General features: G+C 42.1%; 2 protein-coding genes across 3 annotated transcripts in view; one reads left to right on the top strand and one right to left on the bottom strand.

The window, feature by feature from the left end:
* WDFY4 (WDFY family member 4) overlaps positions 1-16869 on the bottom strand; it is a 250451-nt gene that overhangs the window by 59728 nt on the left and 173854 nt on the right. For both annotated transcript variants that reach the window (XM_081267492.1, XM_081267493.1), the window contains exons 44-46: positions 15921-16041; positions 13842-13927; positions 11919-11981 (exon numbers count right to left, since the gene is read on the bottom strand). In XM_081267492.1, coding sequence (XP_081123618.1) covers positions 11919-11981; positions 13842-13927; positions 15921-16041 — 270 coding nt within the window. The remainder of the gene's footprint in view (positions 1-11918; positions 11982-13841; positions 13928-15920; positions 16042-16869) is intronic.
* On the top strand, positions 4292-10588 carry LRRC18 (leucine rich repeat containing 18). The gene has a single exon (XM_081267494.1). It carries the CDS (start codon positions 4702-4704, stop codon positions 5467-5469), a length of 768 nt encoding a protein of 255 aa, XP_081123620.1. The 5' UTR covers positions 4292-4701; the 3' UTR covers positions 5470-10588.

The raw sequence follows: 16869 nt of genomic DNA, 5'->3' as shown, positions 1-16869 counted from the left end.
CACAGGGTCTTCCCTCTCATCTTTACCAATAGCCAAGAATTTTCTGGCCCAATTTCAATAGAGCTGAATCTTGAGACTGAGTCAATAGAGCTGAGGTTGAGAACACATTGTTCCTTGCTGATTTTTGACTTGTTGTATTGATTATTGAGAAGAAAGCATCGATATCTTCAGCGATAACTACAAATTTGTCTATTAATATTATTAGCTTTTGCTTAATTTATATTGAAGCTCTGTTGTTAGGTATATACATATTTAGGATTTTTCTTTGTTTTCTTGGAAAATGTCATTTTAGTATATTTTTCTCCCTTTCAGCTAAATTTTCTTGTTCTGGAATATTCTTTGTCTGAGATTAATGAATTTGATTCAGCTCCTTTAGTGTTTTCTTGGCATGTCTTTTCCCATTTCTTTCAGTTAAACTCATTTTTGTTTAAAGTGAACTTCTGATACATACCAATGTTCATAACAGTACCATCCACAATAGCTTGGCTAGGTGTACCCATCAGCAGATGAATGGATAAAGAAAATATGGTGTACACACACAAACACAAAAAAATAGAATTTTACTCAGCCATAAAGAAGAATGAAATTATGTCATTTGCTGGAAAATGAACGGAACTGGAGAACATCATGCTAAGTTAAATAAGCCAGATTTAGAAAGTCAAGGGTCAAATGTTTTCTCCCATATGTAGAAGCTAAAAAGAACAAAGGAATGAAGTCGGGAGGCTCTTATTAAAATAAAGGGGAATTAGTAAAATACAAACAGAAGCAGGGGGTGGGAACCCAAGAGGAAGGGGACGATCTGAGGAATGACATGACCAAATTATAGTAGGTGCATGTATGTACATACCACAATGCATTCCAGTTTTGTATGTAACTATAATGCATTGATTAAATATAAATAAATAGAAATAAGACCAACAGAGTAGAGGAAAGGGGTCAATAGAGGGAGAAGGAAAGGGAAGTGGATTGAAATGGGGTAAAAATAAAGTTTTTAATTTCATATAGATAGCCCATAATTGTTTGTTTTTCTCTTGCATTCCAATCTCATCACTGTGTTTTAATTGGTATGTTTGGTTCACTTTCATTTAATGTAAGCATTGTATGTCTAGATTCAGGACTACCATTTTTATGGTTTTTTGTTTTGTTTTGTTTCTTTTTGATCCTTCTGTTTCCTGCTTCCTGCATTCTTTTGGATTATTTAATTTTTTAAGAAAAATGGTTTTACTTTCATTTACATACTTGGTTTTTTACTATTTCTTTTAAAATCTGTTTCAGTGTTTGTTCTGGGGATCAAAATATACACCTTAACTTCCACAGTATGTTTACGATGACTATTTTACCACTTCAAAAGCAATGTAAAAACTTTACTAGTTCAGGTCTCATTAACAGCTCCCACTATGTTTTAGTTGTCATATATACTGGATCCACATACATTGACAACCCTATCAGATCATGTTATAATTTTTGCTTTCAACTCCATATATATTTTAAAGATTTTAAGGGGAAAAAAAGCTTATTACATTTACTCAGCTATTTATCATTTCCATTGTTCTTCCTCTACTCCAAAAGATACAAGGAGCCAAGTTTCTCTCCAGTGTGGTCTCCCTTTCATTGGCATTTCTTTAACAGCAACTGAGCTAGTGACAGAACCTTTTGTTTTTCATTTATTTGAAGATGTCCTTATTTTGCCTTCATTCACCATCTGGGTTGACAGGGTTTTTTGTTTGTTTGTTTGTTTGTTTCCTATCAGCACTGTAAAAATTATCTTTTGGTGCCTCTGGGCTTCATGGCTTCATGGCCTGGTCATTTATAGTGTTGGACATTTTCCCCTAAATGTAATGTGTTATTATTTTTTTTTCGGTCAAGATTCAAATTTCTTTCTTTCTTTTTCATCAACTTGATTATGTGTCTGAATGCAGATTTTTTTTTTAAGTTTATCGTGTTTGAAGTTTGCTAAGTTTCATGCATCTGTCCTTTTTATGACTTTCACCAACTTTTGGAAGTTTTGGATTACTTTCCTTCAAAAATTTTTCTGGATCATAACTTCTTTTTCTTCTTCTTTTGGGAATGTGTGTGTTTCTATGTGTACTGTACATATACACAGGTTCTCTTCCTTCAGTTTTCCATGTGCCTGAGTGAGGCTAGGGCTGAGGCAGGAGTAAAGGGGAGACAAACAGGCAAAACCAGCCAGGTGTGGTGGCGCACACCTGTAATCTCAATGGCTCGAAGGTTGAGGCAGGATAATCATGAGTTCAAAGCCAGCCTCAGCAACTTAGTGAGGGCCTAAGCAACTTAGCAAGACCCTATCTCTAAATAAAGATACAAAGGACTGGGAATGGGGCTAAGTGGTTAAGTGCCCCTGGGTTCAACCCCAGGTATGAAAACACAAAACAAAACAAACAACAGCAATAAAAAAAACAAACAAACAAAACCAGATTTTCTTTGCTCTGACTGATCCTAAAAGACCCCTTTCCTGTTCCCTGGACTAAAATTACAATAATGACAAGATCTTCTTGAAAATCAGAAATCTTGCTGCCCTCACTTGATGTTTGGGGTTGCCTTTGAATCCAGGCCAAGAGATACAGATGGGAGCAGGAGGTAAGACTCAGGAAACATGCTACCAGATTGTTCTGAGTTAGGGGTTTTGTCTTTGATCATCCCAATACCATTTGTCTTTAAGTCCTCAGTGTGCTTCTCTGTGTGTTCTGCCTCAGGTCTTTACATGCTTTCAGTGGGCAAGGTGGGGCAGGGTGCCCACACTCTCACTTCACTGTAACAGGAAGCTTTAAAGCTGTCTTTTTAAAGTTGCTTTAACCTACCTGGCTTCTCTGAGCTGAATGATACAGAAACTTCCTTACTGCTGAACAAAGTGCCAGGCCTGGTGACCAGCCAATTATGCCTGAGTGTGGTATGTCCGCCATTTCTGAAAAATAGAATCAGCTAACAAGGCTTGCTCAAAAGAATATCAGTGCTGCTGAGAACTGAGACTCCTTTCACTGATTTACTGTGGAGATCAACACACCAAACCCAGGAGGCTATGATCTAACAGGATTGAGTAAGGCGAGACCCTCTGATCTTCAATTAAGAGTGGTGATAGTGGGATTCATTATAAGCACAGGAAGGTCATTTTTTCCCCTTTGGACCCTGAAGATTACTGAATGAGAAACATGTGAGATAATAGGTCACACGTCCCAGTTGCTGGAGACTCATGAACATGGCTCCTGATAAAAGAGTCTGGATGATGGAAAACAAACTGTGTTACGTGTCTCCCTATCTACCCTTCCTGGGGCTAGAGGCAATACAAATGTTTGGTTTCCAATAGCATGCTTCTGAATGCTATTGGGAAACTTGATCCAAAAGTAGGGAATCAGCAAACAAGAGCCATCAATTTCTAGAAGAAGAAAGGGGTTGCAGAAACACAAAGAACAGAGTTTGCACCCTCTTCCTTGCTATAGAACTTTTTCGCTTCTGAGTCTCAGTGTTCCTCGCTTTATGATAGGGATGCTTCCATGGATCTTGTTGGGTTGTTGAGGATTGGAGACACTATGTTTAATAACTAAAATTAAGATGTTACTGTGTGGCAGGCATTGGTAAAAGTTCTATGTAGTAGTACAGATAATTTTCCCTCCCTAAGAGCTCTTTGAGGGGGTTGTTTTCACAAAACAAGGAAATTTGGGCATTGAGAATTTAAGAAAATTATTAGCAGCAGAACTGAATTTCTAAGTCAAGAATGCTGAGGCTAGAATCTTCCATCCCCTCTACATTCTACTTCTCTGTGTGGTGGCATTCATAACTATCATAACACCTATGCATGCAGGGGATTCTACTGTGAGGCTGGGGAGGGGTAGGAGGTGGAGAAAGGAAGCATTGTCTTATAGCTTCACCTGGCTAAACTCCAGTCCTCTGCATGCTTATAGTATAGGCAAAGCCTGACAACCTAGGCTCTATATAGCTCCTGTTGCCCTGTAGTTATATTAGTCAAGGCCTGACTGATTCCTCTGAGTCCAAAAGGTGAAGAGAGATAAAATAAGTCTTTCTTAACTCCCACCTGATTTCCTCATAACCAGGCTTATGTTGCATCTGATTGAAACCCCTTCTTAGGACAGTCATATGAAGAAGACTCTAAACTTATATGGGGTATAGGAAGTGGCAGATAGTCAAGAAACACATGTGCACGCATGTGCACACACACACACATACATACTCACACGCACACACGCGCGCGCGCGCGCACACACACACACACACACACACACACCTGGGGTCAGGAGTACATGTCAAAGCCCAGGACAATGGACGCATTCATAAGTCATAAGGATGCTAGAGATGCATTCAGCATCCTTTAGGTCAACCACGCACCTGCCTTTCAACATCTAGGAAAACTGAAGCCTGAAAATTGCACACAACTTGATAATTGAGAGGAATCAGAGCATCAGCAGAAGTAACCCACCCAAAAGTCTTTACCAAATTCTGTTGATGCTCTGACTCCTCTCAATTATCTGTTTGTATTCTTTTAGACCATCATGGAGCAAAGCACATTATTTGGGGCTAGTCCAGTACCCTTATCTCCTCTCGTAACTAATTTTTCTTTTTGTTCATACCAGAGTCTATCTTCTAGAATTTTCATGTAACTCCTTCCTCAAACTGATTACCATCCAATCAGAAAAATATTCTTCAAATAAAGTCTCTTAGTAAAAGAACATGGCCCAGGTTGGGAGAAGCAACAAGGGCAAGAAGATCACCTTCAATGTGGCCAAGAATTGTATTAGAATTACTTTTGATGGGAAAAGACGCCTCGATCTGAGCAAGATGGGACTTACCTCCTTCCCCAAGTGCATTCTGCGACTCAATGATGTGGAGGAGCTTGATCTTAGCCGGAACATGATAAGGAAGATCCCTGAATCTATTTCCAAGTTCCAGAACCTGCGTTGGCTGGACCTGCACAGCAACTACATAGATAAGCTCCCTGAGTCCATTGGCCAGATGACCACCTTGCTCTACCTCAACATCAGCAACAACAAGCTGACCACCAACGGACTGCCTGTGGAGCTGAATCAACTCAAGAACATCCGTACTGTCAATCTGGGTTTGAACCACCTGGACAGTGTGCCCACCACACTGGGTGCTCTGAAGGAGCTCCATGAAGTGGGGCTCAATGACAACCTGCTAAAAACCATTCCAGCAAACATCTCCAAGCTCCCCAAGCTGAAAAAGCTTAACACAAAGAGAAACCCTTTTCCAGACACTGAGCAGTCAACCTCATTCATAGATTCCATTAAAAGGATGGAGAACCTGTATCTGGTGGATGCAAAAGATCTGTGTGGGCCCTGCCTGCGGAAATGCCAACTGGCCCGGGAAAATCTGAACAAAATGAAGAGCATAGTTTTGCCAGGACCCAGAAAAGCCATCTTCCCAAATTTGGTCTCACCCAACTCCATGGCTAAGGATTCCAATGAAGACTGGAGGTGACCTGGGACCCTGACCCTGAGGCAGGAGAGGAAAAGGTGGGAGGGAAGGGGCAGTGGGCTGCATCCACAGGAAAGTGAAGGCTCTTCCCATTACGGCTATAGCTCTTCCTCCCAAGCCCATAAACACCTTCCTCTACCTCCTCTGCTTATGATTTTGCTGATGCAAGGGCTTTTGGTTCCTTGCCAGTGACATACCTTTCCCTCTTCTCTGCAGGCACATACCCACATGTACAGACACAGTGATTCTGGGAAAGGCCATCCATCACGCATCTCACTTGTGCCCCAGAATTCTCCTGCCTACTACTCGAAGCCGCAGCAGCTCTTGCTGCCAGCATGCTCTTATTCTCATTCTCACTGGCATTTCAGGACCCACAGCCAGTACCCAAAAGTTCTATGGGAGTTTTTTGAATCTGAGCTTCAAAGGGCAGCAATCCCATAGGATGAGTTGGTGGGACAGAAGATGGCACTAGTCTTGGGTGAAGGACAAAGACAAGCTAGAGAGAGGAACAGGTCTTATTGTGAAGTATTGGTGGGTATCATCTTGGATCTAGAGCTGTACTATCCTTTCCTCTTATCTGCACTTGCAAAATTTGCTCCAGGAGCTTTCTAGACTAAACCTGCAGGCCCTTGAACTGGTTGTGAATGAGTGAACCTATTTTATCCTGTGCTTTTCCATACCCTTGTGGGGAGGTAGGAAAGAACAGAGGCAGGCATGGGTTATTGGTTGGTGCATTAAACAAATAAATACCTTACTAGGCACCATGCTAGGTGCAGGACCCCTGTCCAGTTGGGAAAAGCTTGGCTTGCCTGCATAAACTGGAAGAGAAACTATCTGAAAGAAGGTGGGGAAGAACATCATAGTCTGAGGAATTAAGGATATTAGGACCATGGTCTTTGTAACCATGATTTAAGACTTCCTCAAGATAATTATAAATATACATAACTATAAGCTATGGTTAGACTTTTAAGGTATGCAGGGTTGGCCTGGCATAGAGAAAAGCCAGATTCTTCTCATTGGATAGGTCCATGACATCTCTGCTTCTCTTGCCAGTCTTTTGGAGTACCTTACTTAGCATTCCCTCATCTGTAAAGTAGGAATAGTACCATACCTAACTGCAAGAGCTGTCATGCATCTAAAACAGGCAGCACAAAGAATATGAACTCACTCACACAGGTTCTCTCCTGGACAGAGAGCTTGGTGCATCTCAAAGCTGAAATACCATCTTGGGTGTCACAGGATCTTTGGGCAGAAATGATAGTATAGAGACAACCCTACAATGACTTATGAACCTTCTTCTGCCCTCACTGTGTGCCACTTACTCATAACTTCATACTGACTAAGAGGAAGGGACTGAGGAAGACACCTTGAGGCAGGTTCTTCCCCCACAACTTTCCTGAGTGGTGGCAAGTTTGCTGTCGTGGTCATTGTTCAGCATGGAGACTCCATCTGAGTAGGGTGATTAGCTTATCTCTTTTTCACACTGTGAATCACAGCAGACAGTATGCTTCATTTTTTTCTACTACTTTATTTCCTTTTTTAATGCTTAGCTCTCTCAACTTTGTTGCACTTTGAAAATTTCAGATCTAGATTCAAAATTCTAATCTTACTTTCTTCCCTTTATTAAAACTTTCTGCTAGAAAGTAACAAAACCTCAATCTAGTTTTAAATAGAATAACTTAAAGTACCCACTATTCTACAGTGTAAATAATTTCTAATATTGGCAGCCTTCCTTACTAGTTATTTTTCTGTGAATCTATTTATGCAGAGTTAAAATTACAGCATTCCTGTCATTTCTATCCTGCATTGCAGCCCACATTGTCATGCAGTCTTTATAACCATAATATGAAACATCTGCAAGAGAGTTATTCTTATGGATATGCATAACTATAGGTTACTTTGGGCATTTAAGTTGTTTGCAATTTTGTTGTTGTTAATGGAAATGGTTTTGTGCTGAGAGGCTGGATTACTAAAATGTTTTTTAAATAATTTGGATGATTTATTTGTATATATGCATTGCTAGAAATATTGGGTGAAAGGTTTTTTAAAAATATAATTTTTGATGTATGCCAAGAATAAGTTCACATATATTTGTCTACCAGTAATATGCTAGAGAGCCAGCATCAAGCACTGCCCTTTACACTTCTCATTGAATGTCAGCAATGGTTTATTAGAAGCCCTCTTAAGAGTGGGGGCAGTCATGTCTGAGATATGCATGATACCTTTGGTTCAGGGGCCTCACTAGGATGCTGGGCCCTGGGCATATCCATAAGGGAGACAGGCTGGCATTTTTGTTACTTCCTCTTTGACCCAATAGGGACAGAATTCATACAGAGGACACAGATCTAAGCAGATTGGGAGCTAGTTATTTGGATATTGCTCATTTCAATTACTCTCCTCTTGAGGCACTTTTGTATTTTGGAGAATTAGCATCACCTTCTTAGGTACTTAAAAAGATCTGCAGAACAGAGTAGTCAAGAAAAGCCCTGCAGTTACTGATCCCACCTCTGCCCCCAAGGAGGATCCAGGTCTGGGGCAGGGGTTTATCACTCTGCTCCTTCCTCTGCCCCTGGCAGCACAACCCTCACTGTGCTTGGTCAGGTCCACCTCCTGGATTTGCTGCCAGTGGTTGGTTGGCATGCAAGCTGACACCCTCGCTCTAGTGTTCCATGATGTTTTTGCTCTTATCTCCAGGTCCTAAGAAGGCGTTTCAGGGCACTGGAGTTCAACAGAGTTGAGCAATGAATGGGCGGTGGGCTTTGATTTGCCACTGAAAGTACTCAGGTCAGATACCATTTTAGACAGAAAATGCTGGCAGTAGAATGAAGCACAGACTGGAGATATTGACTAGCTAGGAGACTGCATTTTATTTCTTTTTCTGCCAAGGAAAAGTTTGATGATAATGTTCCTTTATACTCTAAAATGCCACCATTACCTTTACCTCCTGGAGATGGTGTAAAATCTAAGAATATTTGATAGTAAATCCATGGGATTTCTCTTTCCTCAAGTAGAATAAAAACTGACTTTTCACTTATCCTTACCCTATCCATCGCTCTTTTGGGAAGCTAGCCATGACCTGGGTGACACTGATGTGACCTCAGGATGACCTGTGTTTTGCCTTGTGGTCTGGAGAAGTTGCTCAGCCTCTTTTGTCTCCATTCCCCAGGATGCGCACACCTTCCTGGACTAGCTTAAGACAAAGACAGGAAGAGTAATCAACTAACAGGAATCAGCGACTCTGAAGAGGAGAAGCCCTGGGTTAGGAGAAGACAAAGAGTGACACAGGGAACATTCTGGAAGTCAGGCTCTCTGGTGCTGCCCAAGCAACTGACTTGCCTTATGAATATCTGCTTTGCCTACCTTCCTTTAGGAAATGTGTGAGAAGGTGTGAAAATGACTTGGGAAAATATTTGAAGTACTTTTTTAAATGTAGAAGAAGCATTTAAGAAAATTATTAATATACTATTAACAAATAAAGACAAAAAAATGTTAAGACTTTAAAGGCTTACAATCTCAACTTTTCACTCAACTGGAACAATCAGACACCAGTAGCCTATGAGAAGATACATATATATATATATATATATATACTGAAATACTTCAAGCAACTAACATTTATACAAAATATTTACATATAGAAATAAGCATATTAAAATCTTTTAATTATGCATAGGTAGGCAGAAAACAGAAATGAAGAATAAGGAAAAATCAGAAAATAAACGATATTTATGTCCCAACATACCAATAATTACATTAAATGTAAATAGTCAAGTTTATTTGTAACAGCTACAAACTAGAAACAATTAAATGTCCCCCAATGAACAAATGGTTAACCAAAGTCTGGAATACACCATGGAATACTATTCAGCAATAAAAAAGGAGCACAATATTTATACATGCAACAACTCAGATGGATCTCAATGGCATTGGTTTGAATTCTAAAAGGCCAAAGATTGCATACTCCATAATTCTATTTATAGAACATTATCTAAAGGACAAAATGATAGAGAAGAAAAGAAGACCAGTGGTTACCAGGAATTAAGGATGGTTGGGGATGGCAGGGAGTGGGTATGATCAATAAAGTAGTGGTTCAAGAGATATATTTGTGGTGATAAAATAATTGTATGTGTTGATTATGATGATCATTACATGTGGTAAAATGATAAATAACTATGAACATACATGTACCAGTGTAAATGTCCTGGTTTTTGAAATCGTACAATAGTTATGTAACACGTACCCATTGTGGGGAGTTAGATTAGGTGAAGGGTACCCAGGCCTGTCCCCTTTACCACTCCTACATTGAAACACTCTACCTGGCTTCCATCTTCCACCCTTATAATCTGTGTGTCCAATCTGGCTAGTCCTTCCCCATCTCTCCTGCTGGCTCCTCCCCATGTACTTCCCCTCTAGAGGCTGGTGTGCCCAGGGTACAGTCCTAGACTTCTTTTCCATGTTCATGCATTCTCCTGTTGATCTTGGTCTACTCTCGTGGCTTTAAACACCATCTCATTTCCATCTCTTGACCTCTCTCTCAAACTCCAACTTCATATATCCCATGGTCTACACAATGCCCCCACCTAGACACACAACAGGCATCTCAAAATACACACATCTAAAGCCGCCGAGCTCCTGCTATCCAACACAGCCCCATAGCAGCTCTTCCTGGCTGTCCCCATTTCATTTTCTAGCTGCTCAAGGCTAAATTCTTGGTCTTGTCCTTAAATCCTTTCTAAGACACACATAAACCCCACACTGGGCTTATCATCAAATCTCATAATTTTTATCTTCAAAATATGTCCACAGTCTGACCATTCACAGCATCTTGGTTACCATCTCCCAAGTCATCACAGTGTTCCCCTAATCAGTCTCCAGCTTTTGCCCTTGACCTACAAAGGTCTATTCTTGACACAGGAGCCACAATGATCTTTTTTCAATGTAAGTCAGTTCACAATAATCCTCAGAACTCTCCAATGCTTCCCATTTATTCAGAGTAAAAGCCAACACCATGAGCCCCTGAGAACTGCACAAACTCACCTCTCCTACTCCTCCCCCCTCTGCTCTAACTTCCTACACCCCACCAGGGAGCAGCTCCAGCCTCAGCCAAGCCAGCCAGGCTCCCTTCGGGGCCTTTTCATTGTCATTCCCTCCATCTAACATATTTTGTGGGTTACAATTCAAGTCTTAATTCAAATATTATTAATAAGAACTTTGAATTCAATGTGAACCTCTCTCTGCTTTGTTTCTTATACTTATTATTTAATATGCTTTACAGTACATTCATTTAAATTGTTTAATATCTATTCTCCTCACAAGAAGGTAGACTCAAAAAGGACAGGAGAATTTTTTTTTTTGGCTCTTTTGCTGGTTATTCTGTTAAGTGCCAAATTCTTTATATCACAAGTTATCAAAAAAATAATTTTTGAATTGGTGAGGTCTATTCCATACTTATTACCACTCCTGGATCATACTTCCTATCCTATTCTCACATAATTCTGGTGAAAACCAGTAACCATCTTTTCCTCCTATTCTCATTCCTAACTGAAATAAAAAAAAAAAATATTTACCGATTCTGAATTGGCGTCCTAGAGAACTGGGCACCAACAAAGGGGGTCCTGAGTAAGGGCAATAAGGCTTTCATTCCCTGGAAACACGCCCCACATCGCATACCCACAAATCACCATCTGATGACTATATCATCATGTATAGACCAAGTTCTCTCATCCAAAATGCTTGGAGAACCACAAATGATTCTGTTTCCACATTTTTTAAATGTTGGAATATTTGCATATACTATTGGGTTATCTTGGGGATGGGACTCAAATCTAACCAAAAAATTCATATTGGTCTGCTGAAAGTCATCAATGACCCTTAAGTTGCCAAGTTCAATGGTTATTTCATATATACCTTAACATACAACCTGAAGGTCATTTTTACAAGATTTTTAGTACATCTGTTTTTTAACTGCCACCTGTCCCATGAGGTCACACATGGAATTTTCCACTTTGTAGCATCATATTGGTACTCAAAAAGTTTTCGATTTTGGAGTATTTTGAATTTTTCTGAATAAGGATTCTTTAACGTGAATTTAGCCTATGAGCATTCAGAAGTACTCATTATGCAAAGACAGACTTGGGATGCTTCCCACATCTGCACCTGAGGGCCTGAACCCCCAGCTGTGCCTATAGCAAACTACCCAACCACCATAGTCAGGAGCCCATTCGGGTCTGAAAAAGCCACAGAGTATGTGGAACTTCAGGTATATTCATAGTGGTTTAATTGGAAGAAAGGATTTCAGGATGATGAAGGATGAAAGGAGATGGGAAAGGAAAAAAATAAAGGAGAAATGGGTGGACATGCTCTTTGCATGACTTTTTAAAGTAGGACCAGGCGAATATAGACCAGCAAAGTAAGGTCGCATCAGGCCCAGAGAGCCTCTAGTCCTGACTTACCTTAGATTGAGGGGGTCCTCTGTGACACCTTTCCCCTTCAAGCTGGGCTGGAAAGAGCAAAAGCTAAACAAAAAAAGAGAACAATTTTATCAGGAGAGCCAAGCCCTTCCCACCACCACCAGAGATATTTTCCAAATCAGAAGTTAGCCCATTCTTTCTCCTCCACCTCCCAGTCCCATCCTGTCCTGAGGTCATGGATACCAGGCCCACTGTGCCCTGAGGCACCCCTCAGCTCATTCTAACTTCAACACCAACAATGAAGACATTAAAACAGTAGGTACTAAAGTCAATGTGCTTGTGGCATCTCCTCTGGACCAGGCATTTGATAGTTCCATGGCCAATTGTGACAACCACTGCTGTCCATTCCAGTGTGTCAGTGCCATCTTAATTGAAGCCTCCTTGAGTAGCTTTGGAATTTACACCAGGCTATATTCTTGAACTGAGCTGTGTGTTATAGTTTGGATCTTAAATGTTGCCCCAAAGCCAATGTGTTAAAGGCTTGATTCCCAGGGTGGTGCTATTGAGAGGTGGTGGAAACTTGGAGAGATAGGGCCTAGTGGGAGGTCTTAAGGTCATTGAAGGCATGTCCTTAAAGGGGACTGGGGAACCCCAGCCCCTTCCTCTTGCTCTCATTTTCTTCCCCACCATGAGGTGAAGAGTTTTGTCACCTGCTGCCACCATCATGTGCTGCCTCATCACAGGCCCAAAGGAACAAGGCCAATTGATCATAAACTGAAACCTCCAAAATCGTAAGCCAAAACAAACCTTTTCTCTTTATAACAACTTTCTCAAGTATTTTATTATAGTGATGAAAAGCTGACCAACACATATGGAGGCATAAGACTTCTAGATTAGCTATAAGAAACTTTTTGTTTTATACCCAGAAGCCATAAGGGGCAAATGAACCAAGTGTAGCATCACTGGTCCACTTTTTCAGTGTAATCTAAAATGGACCTTGAAGACAGTTTTAAGAGGCAACCTAACAGTAGCCCTTGGAAGGAACTCATCGGAAGTGTCACCTGAATCAAAGGGGCATGTCCAGGGCTGGCAGGCACAGCCTCTCTGCAGTTATTTTGCTCCACTCTGGCCCTGTTTCCTGGATGCACTGGCTGGCCCTGGCACCACTTACTGGCAGAAAGGCAAACTTCTGAGTATAGAAAAGGGCTTCCAGAGTAGGGGAGGGGTCAAGTCTCATCTCTTTAGTTCCAGCTCAAAGTGGAGCAGAACATAGCCACCTTCCATTACCCCAGCCACAGCATGGCCTGCTCTGACTTTCCTTCCTGTGCTTTCTAGATTCTTTATACATCTATTTGTCTACAACTTTAGCAACAATAAAAAATAAATAACTGAGTATTACGGGTTCAGATACTGGCTCACATTTCCTAGGTTTTCGTCTGGTTGGAGAAAGAGGATGGAGCTGAAGTGACAGGCTTCTCTTTTAAAGAGAAAAGATGCTCCTTGCACCCCTGGAAGGGTGGTTGCTGGGAGTGGTTTCCACTGAAGTTTGAAACTGGAGGGACTGAAATTGGCAATCGGGATCAAAAAGGAAGATTGGGCCAAAGAAAAAGCTTAGTTGGAAAATGAGAAAACAAATCCAGAACATTCTGGAAGTCCCATTAAACAACCAGTTTCTGAACTAGGGTATATCTACTCTATTTTTTCTTCTCCTCATTCACTACTGTACTAAAACCACTTTAATCCATGAAAATGGAACTCACTTCCCAGGCTTTAGGGAAGGAGCTTCTCTACATTTTGTCTATATTTTGTCCTAGGATTCAATAGTTCAGTGGGCAGGAAGCTCTTCTTTTTTTCTAACCTAAATCCTGCTTGCTGTGGATTGGAAATACTTTTCCTGAAAATAGACTTGAGCAAACTCTGGGTGCAGGATCAGTTTCCTTGGAAGGAGAATTTTTAATCTCTTACCTTTTGAAGGCCCTACTCCGATCACTGTTGTAGAAGACAAGGAACTTGGAATATCCATTTTGAAAAAAGAGTTCCAGGGCAATATCCTAAAAAGAGAAATATTTTCTTCCTATACCTGATATTTCCTGGAAAGGAGAGGCCCCAGGGCAACGGAGTTGCTGGCAGAGGGTCCTGTGGACCTCTGTGGCAGGCAACCCCATAAGCAACTTAACTCCTTAATTAGACCTTCTGATTTTCCTTTAGGCTATGAAGACCTTGTTGATGGATGAGGGGGGTCTGTACAGAATGAATGGGAGAACAGGGAGCCTAGCCTCAGCTACCACTTCCCTTGGACAAAGCAGGAAGTGAATGCCCCATTCCTGGGATGAGCAAGAAGCAGACAGAGGGAGAATATGCCCACCTGCACTCTCAAGACACTTTCATTTCCAGGTCATGGGCTTGGGGTTTCCTAAACCAGGGTCACCTCACTGGAAACACCACTAGTTAAGTGGGGACCGCTCTCAACCTGGGCAGCATTGTATGCTCATCTTCAGACACAAGAGGCACCAGGGGCCTTGCTCAGTCCATTCTGTTAATCCATCTTGCTGTGGCTATACTGATGTAGCAATGTGGTTATTAATGCCTAAATAAAACCTCATAATTTAATTTTATTTCATTTTTCTTCCCTCCTTCAAACTCTTCCTCCTTTCTATTCCAAATTATGTCAATAAGAAACTTGGAGTAAGGGATAGAGTGCATTCATATGTGGGATACACCTCGTAGGTGAGAGGTGGGGTCATAGAGAGAGAATTCTGGCTGGAGGGATGGCCAGAGAGGGGTGAGGCCTGGACATGGAGGTTCAGACTTAGAGATGGGCTCCTGAATCCAATCATAATAACACCCTGCTTCAATTTGGCTGGGAGTCAATTCTCCAAGTCCAGGTCACTAAGGCCCTTGAGCAGAGGGGAGACATTCATAATGATATTGCAAGCCCCCTTCTCTGGTAGATATAAGACCCGCATTTTTTTTCCTTTAATAAGAGAAAAAAAATAATGCACAAAACAGGAAGGGATATAGAATATGTAGAGGCTACAGCTTACCCCGGCTACCTTGAGTGATAGGCTCAGGTTTCTCCTAGCAGAACCAAGGCTAGCTGATTGATTGGTGGCCTTGCTCTCAAAACTGCCCCCTTACCACCCCTGCCCTACTTGGCATTGCACACACACCCTTCCGCTTCTGGCTTCCACTAGCGTCAGGCTAACTGACCATCTGGAAATAATCATCATTTATTGGAGAAAAAGAAACTCGCTTACTCCATCTATATGCTACCAAATACAGCCTGTAAGGCAGGCATAAAATCATAAAAAATAACTTTGAGTGCCTACTATGTGGGCCCAAATGTGCTCAGTGTATATGTACAAAGTAAGAAGAATAAGGCTTGGCTCTCTGTTCCATGATAGTGAGGAAGTTCAGAGAGATGCCAGAAGGAGCCACAGTGGGTGCAAAGAGCCCAGCTCAGCTGCATTGCCCAGAACCTTCCAAGTGGGGCTGTTCCTTCCAGTCACCATCTCCTTCTTGCAAAAGAGCTCAGGAAAGTCAGGCAAACTGAAAACCAAACACTTTTTGAGCAAAAGCAGCACTGAGTAAAGAAGAAAGTACAACAGAGGCCTAGACTCCAAGGAGTAGGCTGGACCCTGGTGAGCAGGGCAGCTGGAACTTTCTAGATTTCACTCCTGTGAAAGGCCTCCCTGAGTTTTGGTTTCAGACAATAATAATGAGCCTTCTGCAGGAGGCTCACATGATGAATTAAAGTACTCCACACATCCAAACTAAATTTGCAAATGAAATGCACCCTTATTAAGTTCATCAGGGATAAACACCATTCCTTTGCTAGGCTTTGGAACTAACTAGTTCCCTGCAGAGAAGGTGAGTAATGAATCCTGGCCCTTCCCCTCCTCCTCCATGGTGCCTCCGCCCCAGGCTGTGCACAGGTGCCAAGCACGCTCAAAGAGGTGTGTGTTCAATGGTGCTAAGCGCACACTTGTCATGACCAGGTCCTCCCACCCGCCTGCTCATGCTGTCAGAGCCCCACTGATATACCTGTAGGAGGAAGCGGGCCTGCCGGAGCTCCCTAAGGTCGCAATAGCTGTGGCGCTGGCACGAGTAATGGTCAGAAGATCTGTCTTTGCTGCACATGTTGAAAATGAAGGAATCGCTGATGCTGAAAAGGAAAAAAAGACATGCGTGCACACATTTGCACACCTGTGTGACAGCATCTGACAGGCTCCTTTTATTATCTGCCCCTTCACTAGCCTCATCCAAGTTTCTGGGGACATGCTGGTTGGCTGCTCTAGTCATGCCAACTACAGGTTGGCTTCTTCCATAGGTCTGTTAAGCCCTTTCTGATTGCTTGTCCATGTCCCCTCTGACACATGAAGCCCTGCCCTTGGGAGTAAGGTGGGGTGCCAGCCTCATCAGGTGATGGTGACGATGGAGGACTCTGTTGACACAGGGTATAAAGGCTGGGTACAGAGGTGTGTGAGGAGCTGTTGAACCTTGTGGCTCTTCAGTACCCTGGACCCACATCCCCTATCTCCACATCTCGGGCAACCCTGAGAGTATTCCAGATGATTGTCCTGAGTGGCTGGGGGGTCAGCCAGGGAAAAAGAGGTCAAAATGAATTCTGAAGAATTGCTTAACCGCATAGCAAAACCAACTGTCTGCAAGCCAAGGCTTATTTGGTAGGCAAGATTCACGGAGGAGTGAGAGTAAGGGTTGGGGGGTGTTCTTAAAATTCCCCAAAGCCAGGCCTTGTAGAGTGAGGAGAAAGCCTGGAGGCCGGGGTAGAGACCCATACAAGAGGCAAAGTAAGGACACGCATGAGACCCGAGTCCTGCTCCCCACCCACCCTGTGGTATGGCCGAGTGGCCTGTAGGAGGTGGGAGGTAGTCTAGAGAGGAGTTAACTGTGACTGTGTTATTCTTTCCCTGAAAGATGTCAGAATAAGCCCACCTCCTTGGGAAAAAGAGGAGAGGGAGGGAGGGGAGAA

Source organism: Spermophilus citellus, assembly GCF_964194105.1.
Source record: "Spermophilus citellus genome assembly, chromosome: 15".
Classification (NCBI taxonomy): Eukaryota; Metazoa; Chordata; class Mammalia; order Rodentia; family Sciuridae; genus Spermophilus; species Spermophilus citellus.
This window is presented reverse-complemented; position numbering and strand designations above follow the sequence as displayed.

Excerpts from the sequence above, each read along its gene's own strand:
- LRRC18 (XM_081267494.1), top strand. The coding sequence starts at position 4,702 with ATGGCCCAGGTTGGGAGAAGCAACAAGGGCAAGAAGATCACCTTCAAT.